This window comes from Pagrus major, chromosome 20 (genome assembly GCF_040436345.1).
Source record: "Pagrus major chromosome 20, Pma_NU_1.0".
Classification (NCBI taxonomy): Eukaryota; Metazoa; Chordata; class Actinopteri; order Spariformes; family Sparidae; genus Pagrus; species Pagrus major.
Genome location: NC_133234.1, coordinates 19,353,674 through 19,373,637, shown reverse-complemented (window position 1 = coordinate 19,373,637; position 19,964 = coordinate 19,353,674). Strand labels below are relative to the sequence as shown.

At 42.1% G+C, this 19,964-nt stretch overlaps 2 protein-coding genes across 2 annotated transcripts in view; one reads left to right on the top strand and one right to left on the bottom strand.

Annotated features, from left to right (window-relative positions):
• Positions 1–19,964, bottom strand: part of dock1 (dedicator of cytokinesis 1) — a 204,220-nt gene that overhangs the window by 96,268 nt on the left and 87,988 nt on the right. The window lies entirely within an intron of this gene.
• On the top strand, positions 323–19,709 carry LOC141015321 (inhibitory synaptic factor 2A). Its single transcript, XM_073489322.1, has 3 exons — positions 323–1,554; positions 8,161–8,232; positions 19,526–19,709. The coding sequence occupies exons 1-3, from the start codon at positions 323–325 to the stop codon at positions 19,707–19,709; spliced, it is 1,488 nt and encodes a 495-aa protein (XP_073345423.1).

Sequence of the window (19,964 nt, the reverse complement as noted above, 5' to 3'; positions counted from 1 at the left end):
GTATAGAAACTATATTCAATGTCAAACTCAACTATTCTTCTTATAGTCAATTAACATGGAGACAGACTTACAATATGTGAAAAATATGCTCCTTCACAATTTGTATTTGCTATGCTGCTTGGCATGCATTATGACAAGTGCCTGATAAATATAATTTTTAATAATATTCATTAAATAACTGCACAGGTACCTCCCTTCTCCCTAAGCTTAGACAGCGCATGTGTTCTGTCAAGTGGGATGTAATAGTGAGGCAAGGGTCTTTGTCTGAGCCGTTCATTACCGATGATTAACACAGCATCTTTTTCCATGCCCCTCAGGAAACATGGTGAGCAAGGAGGGTGGCAAATGCATGCTCACCAACTCAGAGTCTGACTCGGAGGCAGCGCCCTTGCCCTCCACCTCGCTGGCGCTGGAGGTGAAGTATTCCCTGGAAGCCAGTCGACAGGTGAGGAAGAGAAACAAGGCCCTGCAAGTGCGTTTCAAGGATATCTGTGAGGCGCAGAACGAGCAAAGGGAGGCGGAATTGCAGGCAGCGGGGAAAGGTGGCAAGCCGATCTCATACAAAGTAGCGTACCGCAAATACATGACCGTCCCTGCCCGCAGATCCATCCCAAACGTCACGAGGAGCACGGGCGTGCAGACGTCCCCTGACCTGAAGAAACGCTATCAGACCTTTCCCTTTGAGCGCAAGAAAGGCCACACCTTTAAACACGTGGCGGCCGTGGAAACTTATAAAGGTCAGAATAACGGTTTTGTCATGGAGGTGAAGCAGTCCAAGGCTGCTGAGCAGGGTTTAGATGAGGAGGAGGAGGAGGGAGCCTGCGGGGGGAGTGGAGTCCGGAGGACCAGGGCTCTGCTCCATACTAATGAGTGCATTGCCACAGTGGAGCAGCACACTGCACCTGATGGCCTGTGCTCTGACGCTCTGCTGCTCAGTTGCTCTGCAGACACAGACTGCCTTGCAGACACGCAGAGAGGAAGCGGAGCCGGAGCACAGGCAGAGTACCAGCTTTGCAGTGTCCCATCCAAAGCCAGGACAGGATTACAACACAGGGAGGCCGATATAGACCGCTTGACCAAGAGGCAGCTGCTCAATCTGGAGGAGGGCTCGTCCCGAACCCTGCCGGTCGGGGCCTCCAAGGTTACGGGCCCCATTGCCTGGAACTCCCTTACCCAAGTGGAGTGCCTGGACAGTCCATCTGTGCGGAGCAAGCGGAAGAAAGCCCTGCAGCTGAACGGGCTGCAGAGTGAGACGCTACCACGTGCCAGCAGAGGCTGTACAACACAGGCACAGTGCCACACAGGACAGTTATCTGCCCGGCCTCTACGGGGCATGGAGGAGCCTCTGTCACCCTGTACAGGTGGTGAGGCTGGTGGGGCACCGCCTGATCAAACACAGGAGGCCTGTAAGCAAATAGTGCCTATGAATCAGGATGGGGATGTTAAAGCACAGCTCCAGGCCATGGAAAATCTCATCAGCTCCAGCCAAGAAACCATCAAGGTGCTGCTTGGGGTCATCCAGGAACTGGAGAAGGGAGAGGCCCACAGAGAAGGGTAAGACATCTCACTTATCGCCTGTTCTTGACACTTGAGATGCCCCAATTTGACACTGATTGCAAAACACTTCACCTCAGGGTACCTGCTGATACAAAGTACTGATCTGATTGCTTTCTTTTTCCCAAAATCTAAATGCAGTGCATGGAACTCATTAGAAACATTTTTAGGCCAGATATTGCTGTAGCATAAAAAACGGAGTCTGCGGACCACCATGATTGAATGATAACAGAAAAACTAAATTTCCTGAGAACATTGACAAAAAAAAATGCTATGGCCTTATCAAATCTTAGCTGATAACTGATCTGCTGAAGATCTCAATAAGGCCTCATAATTGACACTAGTGTCACGCAGAAATTCGCCAAAAATGTCATTTACTTTAATCAGGTCCTGATGTTAACAAGTTAAAACCAAGGAAACATCAGAGACACAGAACACGCTCATGATTCAGCACGAACAGGAAAAGTTCCCTCTTGATGTGTCACATTATTTCTAGATCTTAGGGACAAGCTTGTCATTGTGACAGCTGCTCAGCAGAGCCCCGACTGAACCACCCAAAGGGTGGCGAAAAAGAGATCACAGTGGTGTGTAGCTAGGGATGATGTGGCTTTCACCTGATGTGCCCGGCAGGACTATTACAGCACAATGTCCTTTTGTGATGATTTCCCTCCAGATATGATGGAGCTGCTGCAGAACTTATTTACAGACAAATCATCTCACTCAATTTGGCCCAAGTGGTTTGATAACTCCTTGTATGAAACACTGCCACAACATTCAAACCAAAGCTGTAGGGAATAACAGACAACTCACACGACTTTTTAAATTAACTGATTCAGCCAGTGAAAACACAACCATGTGTAACAAATCAGTATTAGCTGTAATGCATATGTATGTAATTAATGAGAATAAGGATAGTCAAATTTTGAATATGTCTGAATTAGGGCTACAACTAACGATTATTTTCAATAACCATTAATCTGCCGAGTATTTTTACATTCAATAGATTAGTTTGTATAGTCTACATAATGTCAGAAAAATGTGAGCACAGAAAAACAGTGCTCATCACAATTTCCCAGAGCCCAAAGTGATGTCTCTAAATTGCTTCTTCGCTCCAACCAACAGTGCAAAACCAACAAAGTCTTCATTTACTATCATAGATGTCAAAGAAAAGCAGCAAATCCTTACATTTAAGGAGATGGAACCACCAACCGTTTGACATTTTTGTTTGAAGAATGACTAAAACAATGAATCGACTAATCGCTTAATCAACTAATCCCCGCAGCACTAGCCTCAATATGTGAATCTCATTATCATGGCACTAAATAAGCAAATATTCTAAGGACATTAAATCATTTAGTGACGCGTTTGGGTTCTTTCATTGCTTAAGTAAAACTAGACATTTAATAATTGGCCCCATCCACCTTCACGCCATGTTTATCTAGTAAGTCCAAGGCCTTTGAAAAAGCCCTGGTCTGTGAAAAAGCCATTTACCGTCCAATGGATACTGAGTATATACAAAAGGGGCAGCAGATAGTATCTAGGCCGCTGAAACAGAGGATTGTCTATCCAAAGGGATGAGGCAAACAAAATGGCCAATTTGTTGAGTGAATTGCTTGGGCTCCGCACTCAGATCCCTATCTGCTCTGACCAGCACTGAGGCAAAGTACGGGAGTGAGAAAATCCATATAATCAACATCATACCAGCCTGGAGTCCACAACCTGTGGGAATTACACACACTGTCAAGCTTATGAACAAGTGGCTCACAACAAGAAATGCTTGAAAGTGTAAGATAGCAAAATCAACTTGACTGAACGACAGAGTAAAACTAAAAACTTCAACAGGGACAGATGTTACAATAGATTGAGTGTACACCATCTAAAAAGACAATTATCTTCCTTCAAGCAGCCATAATCTCCTTATCACCAAACTCGTAAAAGCGCGTTGTGAGCGAAAAAAGTAAGCAGACGTGGCGCAGCATGGGGAGCCATCATCTCTGTGTTGCCCAACACATCTGGCTTATCAGATGTGTCTGAGGTGGCAGGTGGGAGAGGAGAGGAGGGGCTTCAATTGTAAATGAAAATTAGTGACGACCATCTGGTCACATACATAAAGAAATGACCCATGCGTTAATTACAAAAGCTTACATTTAGTTAAAGTCAGTGAGCAGTGTAAGCCTCTTGTAATCCATCTGAGCCCCAATTGAACCTGTACTTCCATACATATGCAGTCGTCGTCTTCTTCCTGTACATATTTCCAGTTTCCAAAGACGTTTCTTTCATGAGCCAAGCAGAGAATTGTAATGCTGCTTTAGTCACACTGCATTAACTATATATTCCTGTTACATAAATGTCACTGACACAACAAACAGGAGGGCCCACAGGCTATAGGTGAACTGCGAGTGCAATTACATCTTGATGTATAACTGCTTATGTTACATGACTTTCATTTTTCACTGAACGGCAGCGCTGCGTTCATTCATCACTACGCATGTGCTCATGACATGCTGCTCAGACGTGAATTGAAAGGGGATGGTTTATGTGCCGAGGCTAATAAAAAACACCCCTCTATCCATCCCCCACCACCGCACACACACACGAACCCATACACATGTCTGAAAAAATGGCAAAAATTAATTAAAACTTTTTTTCTTTTTTTTTTTTTTTGAAAGAAAGCTTTGAAAGTGACATTTTCCATTGATCGCTGCTAAAACAAAAAGCACAATCAAAATTTAACTTAGCCAACATCAGAGCCATTTCAACTAGACACCAATCATAGTAATGACCCCTGGAATATTTTAACTTTTATTACTATACCGTTCCCTGGATCCGTGTGACCTCGGGAAGAAGACAACAATTGTGTGGAATAGAAAATAAAGAGAAAAACAAGGAGAACAGAGTTGAAAAGTGTGAGGAACAGCATGTCCCTGAATCCATTTTTACCACTTTAGACACGCATTTCAAAGTTTTGCAATGACGTCCTCAATGTAGACAGCACAATACCCAAGAGAGCAAAGTCAGACCACTTCGTCTTTGCAATTGAGAGCAAATCATCACACCATAGTCGCTGAATTCATGTAAAATTAAGCCAGAATACGAAAGTGAATCAGAATTATAAGATGGGTGGCAGAATTTGTGATCACAAAATCGCAACTTTCTACAGGGACTGACTTTCGAACATAGTTACCTTTCATTCTGATGAGTCAACCTAGACAGTTTCATGCACATCCAAGAATTGTAACTGCTGAAAATGCGTGTCACCCAACATCGCCTATGCAGAAATAGAACGGGACTTCCAGATCGCAAACACCCAAAATAACTTCTCCCACTTCGCTACCCGTTGAGAACAGAGATGGTTAAAGCTTGAAAGCAAGCATGTGAAAGAAAGTGACTGAGAGCGACAAGGAAGCGCGAGGCGACGTCTCTCCTGGTTATGTATTATTAGAACTTTCCCAGATTATATAAGCAGTGCTTTTCTGCAGCTGCTGGGGAAAAAAGGAGTATAGGGTGCCTTATGTCTCCACACAAATATATACCCTTCTTGTCCAGCTTTGCCCTGGGCACACAACACAGTGTGAAGGGTGCGATGTTTGTCTAGAGTGCATCATTGGTTGCATCCAACGATATGAAACTCTGGAATAAATTTGCTGCATCATCAGCCAGTGTTGGCAGGCTGGACCCAATTAATCACACTCAAGAGGACTTGTTGTCTATTAACACTGTGTATGTGTCCATGTTTTTATGCCTTTGGACTCCCACCCACTCCGTGACCTTTGGGAGAGCTCACCTAGAAGCACAAAGGGGGTGGGGTGTATAAATATATTGTTAATGGCACTTTTGGCTTCCCTCTCCCCAGGGAAGCCTGCCGAAATGAGCTCTGCTCTCTCTCATTTTCTCTTATCAACTCAGCGTGAGAGAAGGGTAGGGAGGGATGAAAGATAGACGGAATAAGGGGGATCTAGACAGCATGAGGGCGAGAGATAGAGAGAAGAAGAGTGAGTTGCTTAAAAGGATGCCATCCAGTTGCAGGTGCACCCCACTGGCTGCTTATTGATTGGTTCACCAGGGTGGAAAGGTGAAGACGGCCTTGAACTTTCCAACTGCAGTGTACTGTCGCCCCCTCTCTAATGGCAAGCCTCTTAATTACAATTAATCCAAGGTGCAAACTTTAAGTGAACGCCCCTACATCACTTCGCTCTCTCTTCTCAGACTCTCCACATTACCTCATTCTGCGACATCCTTAATAACAATATTGATATCAACACCTCTAATATACCTGTCAGCGCATATAGCACAGAAAGGAGTAGATAAGGAGGGGAAATTTATGATAGCGGTTTAATTTTTATTGGTGCCGCACCTTTTGGGCAGCGGGACAAGAGTCCCAGAGAGAGATTTAAAAAATGTCTCTGCTACTGTGAAGATGAGAGAAGGGAAATAAATGTGAAAGTTAGCGCATTAACCTCAGTGAGCAGAAGAATCCAGTGACTTTAGTAGAAGTGTTCATTTGAGAAACCCTGATTCACGACTGTGATTGTTTCTTAAAGGGATAATTCACCCAAATTATAAAAAAAACAAACAAACAAAAACCACATTCTCACACAGCTTTAGTGTCATCTAGCCATTATAAAGCCATGTAGCCACTGGAGAGCCGCTATTTCCTCCAATTGAGGAAATAAAATGTTCCCAGTTTGCATACTTCAGTTGAAAATCATACACATGTCAAGCACTTGAAGATCCAATCATCACTACAGCGTCTGTCAATCAAGAGAGCAAGAAACAAACAGAGCCATATTGACATTTAAGGTGTGCTGATTGATTTACCATGTCAACGCATGCTTTGAGTAACAAGCAAGAAAATGTTCCACCTTAAAAGATGCCGGTAGTCTTTGTGAAAAAGCAACAGAACGTCCTTTCTTTTTGGAGCAGCTAATTAGGTAAAAGTTCACAGATACAAAGCAGTGACTTAACAATAGCACTACACCCCTGATCACGACAAAAGAAAACCCAACACAATGAAGGAAAATGGAATTTCATGCTACTTCAAACAATCTCAATCAAGACCTAACTGGGAACAGTAGGTGGATTGAAGTAATGAGGACTTATTTTGTGGTTATGTTGCGGTTTATTCATTTTAACAAAGTTTTCTATTACTGTGAGCAGTAGAAATAAAATTACATTGACCTCCACTTTGATAGGTCGAAGGCAGAAAACTCAAAAGTAGATATCTCCAAACGTGGACAAATAGAATCAAAACTATATCCACGACTGGGTACCATTGGTAAGCTTGAGTTGACAGTTGACATTTCCATACCAGCGTCCTAAATAGTGTAAATGTATCCTTAATGAGCGAAAGCTTGTGACAGGTAAAAATGCTTCCATCAAAGTAAAAACTGCTTTAAATAGAAGGGTGTTTGTACTTGCTATTAGCTAATATGTGTGTCTCCATATATCTACTTTATTGTGAAGGAGAATGCTTGATGGAGGGCAATACTTTTGGCGAAATAACAGCTACAAAAAGTCTGACATCTGTACTGGGTTTACAAGCCTCCTTTCTGCTGATGCAGCAGTGTAGATCATAACCATAAAAACCAGCCGGCAGAGGATTTCCTTCTTGTCCATGTCATTGGTGAAGTCAGTCCACAGTATGTCCATTGCACATGTAATAGGTCATTAATTACAAGGACAAAAACCTCCTGTCAATCAATATGCTCATTTCCACATGCTGATCCATTAAAAAGCAATTGAGCCTTCGAAGCATGTAACCAAATAGTTACACTCACGTCTTCAGCTTTCCCTTGAGAAATCTTTAATGGGAACTTGGTCCATGACAATATTTTATCTCAGTGACAACTGATAATAGAGCACACAGGACATAATATATTAGCATATTGATGGTTTTTATGTGAATTTCATGAATCAATACCACAGTGAAATAAAGACTGACTGTATAAAGCCAAAGGGATGCTGTCCTAAACAAAGCTGTCAATTTTTTTTACAGCTTAGAGGATCCATTAACTTTCAGTTTTTCCAGGTAGTGGTTCACACTGAGCATAATTTACTGTCTACTTTACAACACTATCCTGTACTAAATTGATTAATGGTGGGATTTTTCTAGTGTGTAAAAAGGTTTGATACTGGAAAAAGTGGAGGAGGTACAGAGGATGACACATTAGGCTGTGGGAAACCATATTAAGTATTTTTCTTAGATATTACATTTTTTAAAAATCCACAATGGACTTGATAATTAAAATATTTTTTATTGCAGCCCAACCTATTTTCTATCATTTCAAGTTATTGTAAGGTAATGCCACAATCCTGACACAAGTCCTTGATCAGCCCCTCCTTTCCAAGCAGCCCAGAAACTCACTCTGTAGTCTAGTTTGCCTTATCTGACCTCCAATCAGTCAACCACAGCTAATGGCCGACAGCGTTCTTTGTGCCCTGGCTGCGGGACACAGGCCACTCAAGAGGGCAGAGTGACTCCTCATCAGCCTCATTTACCTCGCTCCTGCTAACGAGGGACGACAAACAAGATGAGAAAGGAAGGTGCGAGAGAGCAGCTTAACGAGTCCTGTAATTACTCATTCACGACTCTTATCTTCCCCGCAGACTCTCCTATCGAACCGGACAGGACACGGCCAACTGTGACACATGCCGGAACAGCGCATGCATTATTTACAGGTTAGTGGCCATTCCTCTTCAAAGACACGATGATCCAAATGTGCCCTGTCCTTTCTCCTTGAGGGAAAGTGAACAGGTGGAAAAAGGACAGTAGAGAGGAAGGGAAGGCACAGGGGAAGCAAGACTAATGTGGATGCTGTTAACGAGCACATGGGGACAGGTGACATTTACACGCCACGCTCTCTCTGAATCTATACATCTTTGTCAGCCTCTCCATTGTCACTTTATTTACTGAAGGGGTGTGTAGCAGGTGTAGGGTCAGCTGGGTTTAGAGACAAAGGGGTGCAAGGTTGAATAAGGAGAGAGGATACATATATAATGAATGAGCACAGGGCAGCGAAAGGTGAAAATAATTACCATGAAAACATTGTGAAATATCATCACTGTGTGCTGTTGCCAAGCCAACTGAGTCTCTGCACAATTTCAACCTAAGATCAATTAATTTGACAACCAGTACAGTCGTGAGTCCAAAGTCATTAGTTACCAGGGTGCATAATTATCTCTTTATTAAGGCATGTGTGTATGTGCTAATACATTCCTGTCTGGATTTCTTGTGTGTGATTGTGTTTATGGATGGTAATTGATGCTGAGAAAGGAAGCTGATGTATCGATAAGTCGGTCGGCAGATTATAATAATGGCATCAACTGTGATAATTGTTGAAGTAGCTTTTAAGAACAAGTGGCAATAATGTCTGATTCCAGCTTCCCTGATGTGGGCATTTGATGTAAATTTGTCAGTATTTTTTGACAATTCAAAGACTAAACGAATCCCAAACTAGACTGGCATTCAGTAGAGCCAGTCATCCCACCAACTTACCAACCAACTGAGTAACCAACCAACCAACCGACCAACCAACTGACCGACCAACCAACCGACCAACCAAGCAACCAGCCAATCCACCAACTTACCAACCAACCGAACAACCAGCCAACCAACTAACCAAACCGACCATCCAGTCCTCCAATGTACAAAATTTCATGGCAATCCACCCAAGAGTTGTTACTGTATTTCATTCTGGACTGAAACAGTGAACTGACTGACAGACAATGCCATCCTTGGAGCAGTGTTGCTAGATGGGCTAAAGAACATCCAAACATTTATAACAGGACAAAAGTAACAACTATTTACAGCTCAGTCATCTCAAAGTTCTCTGTGTTGTATTCTGTGATACACAATGAGACTGACAGTCTGCAGACCCCATGGCCGCACTTTGCTCACTGCTGGAAGTGCATGACAAAACCTGTGTACAAATGTTTATGTGTGTCTGACTGTTTTTCTGTTCGTTGCTCAGAAAAAGTATGATTCCAACAGTCACAAAGAACAGGAGTGGGGAAAGCTGAGAGAGACAAGAGATTTAAAGAGTAGGAGGTTGAGAGGCGATCAATAAAACTGTTTTTAGTGGACACTGCTGCTCCACTCAGTCGGCATTTTGCCTCTGATGAGCCATTTAAATCATCTTCTATCCACTGCCCTCAATAACTGATAAGCCACTGGCCAAACTTCAGTCGACTGCTCTGTAAATGAAGGAGCGGGGCACAGCTCTGTTCCCTCTGATGTTTGCACTGAGGAAGGTGTCGTAAAGCGTGTGTGTGTTTAAATTGAGGTAGTTCTCCCACATAGCTGCAGGGTGGACAACAAAAACAGCCGTTTTTACAACAATTCAATGACAGCCAGATGAAGTGAGGTGAGCTGAATTATGGCACATGATGTGAAGGACACTGGAAGAGCACAGCATGGCATAGGGGAATTAAGAGGCAATGGGTTGTGTTCGGAGTTAAAGGGTGGATGAAATGGGGACAGACTGCTGAGACTGGAGCCCGCCCGGTATTATAAATTAGTCAGCACCGTGTTTAATGCTAACTCTGTGTGATTTGACCCTGGGGAAGAGAAGGTCCAGCTCCCTCTGGTCTACCTGTCCTCTATCTCAGCTCTGCCTTAATCTGTGAGCACAAACTGCAGCAGTATAACAGATCCAAAAATAAAAAATATGAGCAGTTCCATTATGTGGATCTTTTTGTCAAGATATTCTTTGCAGCTCAGAATGTACCTATACTAATCAGTGGTGTGATGGGAAAGGTGTTTCATATAAATATCGCCATGACCTGAATTCCCAATGAAGGATTAAAATGTGCAAAATTTGGGCTGCAATAAAAGCTATGATTAAGTGTGAAAATTTGAATATGAGCTAATTATACAAACATGTTTGGGATTTGTCCAACATAGCTGTCTTGTCTAGATTTATCCCACCTGAACTTCAAATTCCAAGAGAGAGATGAATATTATCATTCACAGACCTCAGTGCTGATCATGTGCACACAATGACAACTGTCTTCAAACAGGCGCAGTGATATTAACATTACAACTCCCCATTTGGCTTCAGAGATCTGCCACAATCAATTGAAACGCTTCATCTGCGGAGGAAGTGCAGAGAAACAGAAACTCAATACAAACCAGAAGGCTTGTTTTTGACAAACCTTGCCGGCTCCTGGCAGGGTTTCAACTTGACAAAAGGGCAGAAATTTTCAAAGTGAGATGTTTTGAAATCTGTTAAATTGATCCGAGTGCTCCTTTAAAGAGACCCGCTTGGCATGGTGAATTGTGTTGATTGGACACAGAATCAAATATAGCAGTTGTATTCACACAGGCAGGAGGATTAAAAGGCAATCTAATTAGTTAGATCTCCATGAAAACAACCTCTCCGGAGGTGGAGGAACACGGGATAGGATGCAGAGCCATGCATGGAACACACACTGAACGTGGGAAGAATAGCTGTCTATAATATCTATTACGATTTTTTATTATTTTTTGTGAGTGTGTTTGTGTCTTTGTGCCAGGGCCAAACCCCTAACTCTTGCGTTTATGACGAAGCTCATGACCGGAGTGGACATATGGGTCCATAAATCATTTTTAACGCAGCACGGTAAGGAGCCAGCCGTGCACTCTTCAGCATAATCAATTTGTCCAGGAGTATATGGCATCATCTCAGAGCCCATCCTTAGCATAACAACGGCCGTGGATCAATATGGTGCTGTATTCTGTAGGCATGGACTTCAAACAGAATACACAAGCTCGCTGTGGTCTCTTGTCCTTGTCCAGTTCCACTCTCCTCATTTCAAACCATCTTGAACTCTTTCTTTTTATCCTCCCTCGGTAACTTTCTCGCTCTATCTCACCGTTTCTCCGGTTATCTCCTCCCAACAGCTAACGGTGTGTGTTCAAATGAACTTGGGGATTCGTTGCTTAACACAACGTGCATGACATTGAAACAGAATAGGAGAGAAAGGGATGAAAAGATTAGTGCGATTCATTCCATCGTGCCAGGTGATGTAATATCTGTTACTGAGAAAGGTGGGGGAGAGGGGAGGCATGACAAGAAGAAGAGAAGTCAGAGAGTAAGCATGAGAGACAAACACAGGGAGACGCTGGAAAGGAAGAAAAGGAGACAGACGGGATGGTGCAGAAAAGCCAGGGGATTTGAAATGCATTCCACTTATTTCAACTCCACGGGCATTAAGTCGTGATGTGTCTTGACGCAGAAACCCTGTAATCTCATTTTCCTCACACTGCATTTATATGAGCTAATGTGCTGATCAAACAGGGAGATAGTTTTAAGTGGTTGTGATTACGAAAGTCCCCCACTACCGGGTATCATTGTTCACAATGGACTACAGTTAGTTCCAATCAGTTTAATTTTGTCAATAGCTCGCATGTCTTGCAATTAATTCATAAAAGAGGAACCACAGCTGATCATTAAACTAACTATCTGATGATAAAACATTCTTTGAATAACACTGCAGTGCAAACAGATGATGAGAAAGATAAAAAAGAATAAAAAAGGAATGGGTATTTAAAAGGACGGGAAAAAAATCTCCGATCTATTGTGCGAGGCTATGAAAATCAATTAAGCGTTGCTAAAGGCTGCAGAGCTGATTACATTATAACATATGGAAATTATTGAGCAGCGAGGCTGTCCTACCGCACGACTCTGCTGGGGGAAGATATCTCTTTTTGTGCAAGCATAATGATGTTTCCCAACATGGTGGCGAGCTGGTTACCATAGCTACAGGACGGATCCTCGGCGGGACAGACAGCGAGGACAGTCGGGAAGAGCACATTCACACCCGGGGAAGATAAGAGAACAAAAAAAGGAAGGCAGGGTGAGAATGTGAAACAGGGAGCGGATGAGGGGAGACAACAGGAGATAAAGACACGAAAGCGTGGGGTAAAGGGGAGGTGAGAGGTGTGTGTGTCAGTGATGATGATTTTTTTTTCTTCTATATACACTTTTTGGAGAGCGGGAGCACGACACGGGAAGAATGGGAGTGAGCAAGAGAGAGAGAGAGAGAGAGAGAGAGACAAATAAAGAGTCAGAATGAGTATGGGAGAGAGGTTAAAGACTGACAAGGTCCAAAGTGCCTTCTTCAATTTGTTCCGATCCAACGACCCACTCTGGGGAGTGGCGGGCAGGGGACAGGAAAATGCCAACAACGCTTCACTTTTCGCTTTCAGCAAAAAAAATCAAAATGTGGAGCGACGCATGCGGGCCTGTGACAGTTTCATAAGGAGATGCTGATAACTGGGCCGGGTAGAGACTAATAAATCTTTCATTAAAAGGCCTTTTGAGTATGTTTCAAAGATGAGATGATTATCTTTTCACTCTGCTTTTTTCTTTCCCTCCAAATGAAATTATGCACACTTTTTTTCCAGTGACATTTAAATTTCCTTGCTGTGATTTTCCCAAGCCACAGGCCACTTTACCTCCGCATTGTATGATTCTCAAGGCAGATTGAAAGCTATGATTTTGTTAAGAGTAGCAAGTTTAATTGAAGGGTCGATTCAGCTTGACAAAAATAAACAGCCTCCAGGACTTATGTTGTGTTCAGGGCCTTACGAATCTACAGGTTGTTCAAATATGTACGCTGGGGATCTTCAAGTGTGTTTAAGGAATAGGTCTGACTATAATACAGCTATAGAGCTTTATTAAGCCTGCATAATAACTGTGACACAACACTAATATAGGTAGCATATGAACATGAAAGGGCACTCACATGATTGTAGCTGAGTAATGATTTACAACCTGACATCACAAACATGATATAAAGCGGTGTCAACATGGCAGGTGAGGCATGTAAACATGTTTGATACTTCATACAGAAATTGAGACATATAAACAGGGTTTCTACATATTAACTCAGATGTCAGCGTGAACTTTTGTCTTTTGAAAAGTCATGTCATGACATTTCTGTTTCACTGGGCAGTGTGTAGCAAGGGAGCTGACAAGAAACACGGCAGAGAGGGAGGGATCGACACGCAACAAAAGGTCGAAGCACGGACTCAAACTTGATGTTTGAACCATTTATATAGTGGCTGCTCTCACAGGTTAATCCCCAGTCGCTGCCATTTACTCAATGCCTGCCTCTACAGCTGAAGTTTAAACACATCGCTGCGGCAGAATTGTACCAGACATAAAAAAAAAACAGTGAGTGAATCAAAACAACTACAGTATTGGTTATTTGCTAAGCTCTCCTGACAAGCAACCTCTTGCAGTTTTGCGACTAATGGCTCTACAGAGAAGAAAGTAGCTATGTTACATCTGCATCAACCATATGGGTGTATGACATTTTTAGACAGCACTGACTACAGACCTGTTTTGTCACTTAGATATGAGGACTTGTTTGATAAATCTATTTGGGAACAATCTCAGATACAACATGGCAGATGTGAACAAAGATGTGTAGTCTTTCTTCCTTTGACTTTTTTCTTTTTATTTATCAGCCGTGCTCAGCTGGCTACTTGGCTCACAAGGTGCTACAGGTTGTAGGGTTCAGGGCTGGTAGACCACAGTTTGTTGTTTAAGGAGGCTGAGTGTGAATACTATGTTTTTGTAAATGACCCTGATATGTTTCAGAGGATCTGGTGTGTAGATGGGGCTGTTTGTAGCTTGAGGGGGACTAAACTGGAGTACTTTTTAGTATGTGTGTGTGTGGGTGTGAGGGTGTAGGGGGGAGGTGCATTGTCTTGTACAGTGCTGTAACAAGTAGTTGGTACACATGTTTCCACAAAGGAAATCAAAAGTTTATTTCTACTGGTTCTTTCCGTCTGTTCCTTCTGGTCTTTCCGTTCTTTTCCATCTGGTCTTTCTGGTCTTTTTCCTTCTGGTCTCTCTGTTCTCTCTGTTCTTTCTTTCTGGTCTTTCATATCTTTCCTTCTGTACTTTCAAGTATTTTTAAGATTAACAAGAGCAGAATTTAAGGTTAAGAGGGATACAAGTGGACATCAATATCCACTGAAAGGAAGAGAAGTAATAAGTAAGATAGACATGTAATCCTAAAATAATTCTTAAGAAACTGTATAGTAAGCCTTCAAAGGCACAAACCCAAATGAAAGAGCTGAATAAATCAAAGACTGCCACACAAGTACTAGGAACTGAAATGTTCCGATAACATATCTACACTCTTATGTGTAATAAAATATTATAAAAATAATATTGTTTTTTTTAAATCAGGTTAAACGGTTGCGTGTCCATGCAGGGCTGAAGCCGTGGATGCACAGCACCAACAGCCTCAGCAGCATTAGAGGCTTACACTGAAGTGCAGGGAAAATCCTATCGCAGTTACATGCATCTGTGTGTTTGTGTTGGTGTATGTGAGAAACACTTCCCACAAAAAACTGATGCAGCATTAAGCTACAGTACCCCAAAGACACCCAAAAAACCAGTGAAGAGATGTCTCTTTCTGTGCCCTTACACAGGATTAATTGAAGGTTTTTTAGTAGATGAAATACTCACAATGAAATATTGAGCATACTGCTTCAGCAGTGACACCACCACACACTCATTATGCTCTGACAAACACACAGCCATTGATCAGAGGAATCCTTTGATGCTGCGTTACGACAGTTATTTGAGCTGCCTGTTAATTTTGCAGCTCATGAATTACGCTTAATATGTGAGTTTGACTTCAGAAGACAACGTGATCTTATTATACATCATGACCCAGAGGAATGTGTTCACACATGTAGTGAAGTTCCCTTGGGCATGACCAAAAGCAAAAACGAACATCTATAACTGGTCTCATAGAACATCTTAGGACAACATCTTGCCTCAAATTAGGCAAAAGAGCATCATACAGCATAGAGGAATCAGTAAATTTAGCCCAGTGAAATGTTAATAAAATCCAAACCAGAGTGGATAAAATAGTCAGGATGAAACTATATGGCAACAGGTAAAAGCATTTTTATAGCTAAAGGTTTGTAAAGGGAATATAAAGTCAATTTAGTCCGACTCCGACCATTACAGCTCAATCAAACTAAAAAATATGGTGGGTTTTTTGGAAAAAGGAGACGCTTATTATCAGACTTAAGGGCACATTCTGCGGTGTACAGGGGGCTAATGAGGTCTCATACACAGTCAGCAGCCAATCATTTGTGATACATGAAATCTTGAAACCCATTCTAAATTTTAAATGGAGACTAGTGCGGGCAGAGATATGGTCTCCTCTCCTGGAACCTGCAAAAACCCTTGCTGCTGAATTTTGGATGCGAGAAAGACTTGGGGTTAAGAGAGCTGCAGCAGTCTAAGTTAAATTACATCAAAGCATGAATCTACTTCTTCAAAGCAAAGGTTTCATTTTGGAGATTGCTGTGCTGTACAAGAAACCTCAGGATAAATCTTTTTGCCGGAGCTTCAAAAAAGTAATTTTGAGAAAAACAAAACACATATTTTGTGCACAGGGCTGAAAATTTGGTTTGAGGCTCGCAAGGTTTTGCAAAACAAACATTTTGGCGATTGTTGCCCTTTAGTAGTGCACAAATTCAGGTATTAACATATATATCTATACACCTTGTTTCACAAGGTGTGTGAAACAGGATTTGGAAATATGGAGTCACCTGAGGCCTACACTACGGAGCAGGATTTGTGGTTAACGAGGTAACTTCAGGGAAAACTTTGGGTTTTAAGGGCTACGACAGTGGTGCATTTCTTACCAAGGTGCAGTAAGATAACAAATCAACATGACTAAAAGAACCAACTTCTGACCAATCTACTGCTTTGAATTATGTTTTGATTTGTCTGTTCAACACCACAGGGGTTTGCAGATGACAGAATAAGGCTAAAGCTGTCATATACACGCCATAAGAATACATCTGGTATATACATACAATACATTATGGTTGGATCCCATGCACTAATGATGGGGCAATGAGCTTATTAAGTCACGCATTAACATAGTCAGTGATCTTTTGTCAGCTATCCTACCTGTATTCAGCAGCTGTAACTGTGTTGATTTGGTCTGGAATATAGGTTTAACTTCTATTTGTCTAATGTTATATATTTCTTCTTTTTTATAAAATATTCTGCTCTGCTGCCAGTAGACTTGTCCATGTTTTTAATTAGCCATGTGCTGCAAACACCTCCGGTTTAATGTGAATGTGCTCATTGCTGATTGTTGAATACCTAGGTTAACTAATAGAGTTAATAACCACCTTCATGTGACCGGGATTGCGATTGTTAGGGTTAGTGAAGCAGATAACGTAAACATATCCTGGGTATGTTGAACTCACTTTGTAGTACAGGCCCCAGACTGACAAATAACTTATTCATTGGTCAGTTTTAGCAACCAATCTGGCATGATCAGCACTAGATGAATGGTCCTTTCCATGCATTCTCATCAACCATACAATACCAAACCAGGAAATTATAGAATTTAAGCTGCACAAAACAGATCGAAACATCAGTCTAAGTCACTGATCCATAGATGCAACAGTTTTTACATGCAGAAGACATGTGCATGTGCTCGCCCAAACTCCAACAGATTTCCCACAAGGTGGATTTATACAAGTGTAATTAACAGCCTGTGATTTATTGCTAATAGCTGCAGTGTTCTTGGAACTGTGTAAAGGCCTGAGTCAAACAAACGCAAAGTGCTGAGTGTCTGGTTCAGCACCCAACACTCACTCGAGTCACTGTCTGACACCCACATTTATGTCTGTTCTATTCCAATCAATGCTAGAGGCATCAACGCACATAGTAAAAGCTGCCGTTTGAGAACGTGTGCATATAATCTGCACCTACAGCTCACCTGTGACACTAATCATTACAAACATCTTTTGATGGAATTCTATTTGATGTAGATTTTATAAACTAGTCAGTCAAATAAGATGTCTTAGTGTGCAGCGGGCAATCATTACAATGCCTTGTATTTCAATCAGAGCAGGCAGCTTACTGCCAGCTCACCTTGACACTGCATAATCTCTCACAGTGGCAGCGTCTAGCCAGACAAACTGCAGTATTCATGAGGTGGATCCTGCTGCCATTATGTAAGTCCGTCCGTTTGAGTCCCCACCGTCGACACCACCAGCCTGACTCAGGCTAGTGGCTGGAGGAGGCTTTAGCAGATTAAAGTCCCCCTACACTTACCACAGCTAAGGCTGTAATCTGAGTTTCACTTAACAGAACCTAGCAGTCAGATGTGCGCGGGCGTGGGATTACAATGATGGCTGGTCCAGATAAATCCCCTAGGACCCTGGGGGAACGTGGAGTACACCGAGAGGGAGAAGACTGTGAATTGTGTGTGTACTGAGAAAATCCCACAAATTAAATCATTCCGCATCCCTATTACCGTTTGCTGTTGTTGTAATATTGTGCAGGGATCAAAGCAACATGATATAAACCAAAATCCTAAAAGGCTCACATCAACACCCAAGCTCTGATCTCAGTTTAAGCAAAGCAAATGATCTTGGGATCAGCACCCCTCCAGTGACCCAGCACTCCTCACTGGGAAAAATACTAATGGGCTTCCCTCTTGCTTTATGAATCACAATAAGAATGCAAATAGAAAGAACGACAGCAGCGGCAGAAACCAATGTGGGCAGCCAGCTGCAATAAAAAAAAAAACAATCTAAATTGGGAGATTTTACTGGGAATAAGGATGAAGCAGGCAAGGAATGTAGGTCGCTTTATCAGGCTGAGCAGTGACAGATGCTTGTGCGGGGGTCAAGTGAGAACAGGCCACAACGTAGATACTTAATATGGTTAGAGGCGGAGTGAGGAAGTCAAAACATGTCAAGATTAGAAGAAGAGTGAAGGGGAAAGAAAACCGGGGTGGTTTCGGTGTCGATGAAGGAAGAATATACATAGTAAAAGACAAATAATGATCAGGTTTGCAGCCTGTTCAAATAAGCAAATGCTGGTTCAAAATAAATTGCTGTATCGTAGGCAACTGGACTTGTTTCAGTTGCCTACGATACAGCACTTAGAATTACCATGACCTGGATGACTGAGAACCTTCATCAACATGCTTCAAATTAAATCAAATATTGAGGGGTCAACAAAATAAATAACTGGTACTTGTGCTATATAACTCATTTACTCTTTCTAATTCAATTTTCGACTGCACTTATTTAATGAGAAGAATAAAACAGTCGTGCTACGCTGACCTTGTGTTACTACACATTCAAAATAATTCTGTAAATCTTTCACAATAAAAGTCCTCCAGGAAAGAGCAGAGATTATTTCTGCTTCTTGGATTTTTACACGATTAATGTGACGCAAGTCTTTGGGTTGCGTGAACAGCAGCAAAAAAAACCAGCAAGAAAATCAGACAACAGGGAGGCATATAACTAAACTACAAAAAAAAAGGGATAATTATGTCATTTAAAGAGTCCAGTATGTAGGATTTAGTGGCATCTAGTGGTGCATTTGTTTGTTTGACTATATAAAACTTTTATAGATCAATGTCAGACGAACTGACAGATCTTCTGACAGCTCTCGTTTGAGCAGATGAGCTTCTAAGCCCATCCTAGAGCCTACAACAACCAATGAGTAACCGTGGAGACAAGTGACCCACTCTCTCTTCTTTCTCTTCTCTCTTGAGCTACTTACGCACCAGCCTCCAGATGATTGATGCATCATGAAGCCAACAAGATTTCAAATCTAGCAATACATAGTTTATATCAGTTTTTAAAGCATAATCTTGAAAGATATGCAAGTTTATGTAGTTTTATACATTTTGCTCTTTCACTAAGCTGTTTTCAACTATTTTATATGCATATAAAGTTAGTGTTAGTTTATTAAGAATTATAATGAGTTTATTAGTTAGATATTCACACACAGGGGTATTTTGAGGTCACAAAATTGCATGTGTTTTTGCCAAGGGCCTGGATATTTTCTAAGAAAAACATGTGCAAAGTGTTCACATCTGCTGTGATGGCAACTGGACGAGGTGGTGTTTATACCTGCATGCTGCAGTTAGCTACTGTTTAAGTTGATTGTGTTTCTGTCTGTGTTTGCTGCAGTGTGGAGCTGGACTTCAAGCTACAGGAGGATAAGCTGCAGCCGCTGATGAAGAGGCTTTGCCCTACGGACGACGGCCACTTCGCCCCCCTGCCTTACCCCCAGGAGGCCTTCACCTCCACCCCAAAACGCAAGTCCAAAGCTGACTCCAAGAAGCACGCTCGCTGGAAACTTTGGTTCCTATGAAAACACAGGACCGTCTACTTCCCACCACTACCGATGCACAGGATTTACGCATCTGTCCAGTCGTCCATACTTGTTTGGTTTATCGATCATCTTTATCACCATCTACTTTTTCCAGACCTGGTAACCACTGGATACTGAACCCCTTCTAGAAGATGACAGGATGTGTAATGGGACACAAGGGTGGATTCCATGGAAAATTCAAAATGTCATGCTTACCAAAAACGGATTCAGAGTTATTTTTGAACTAATTTCTTC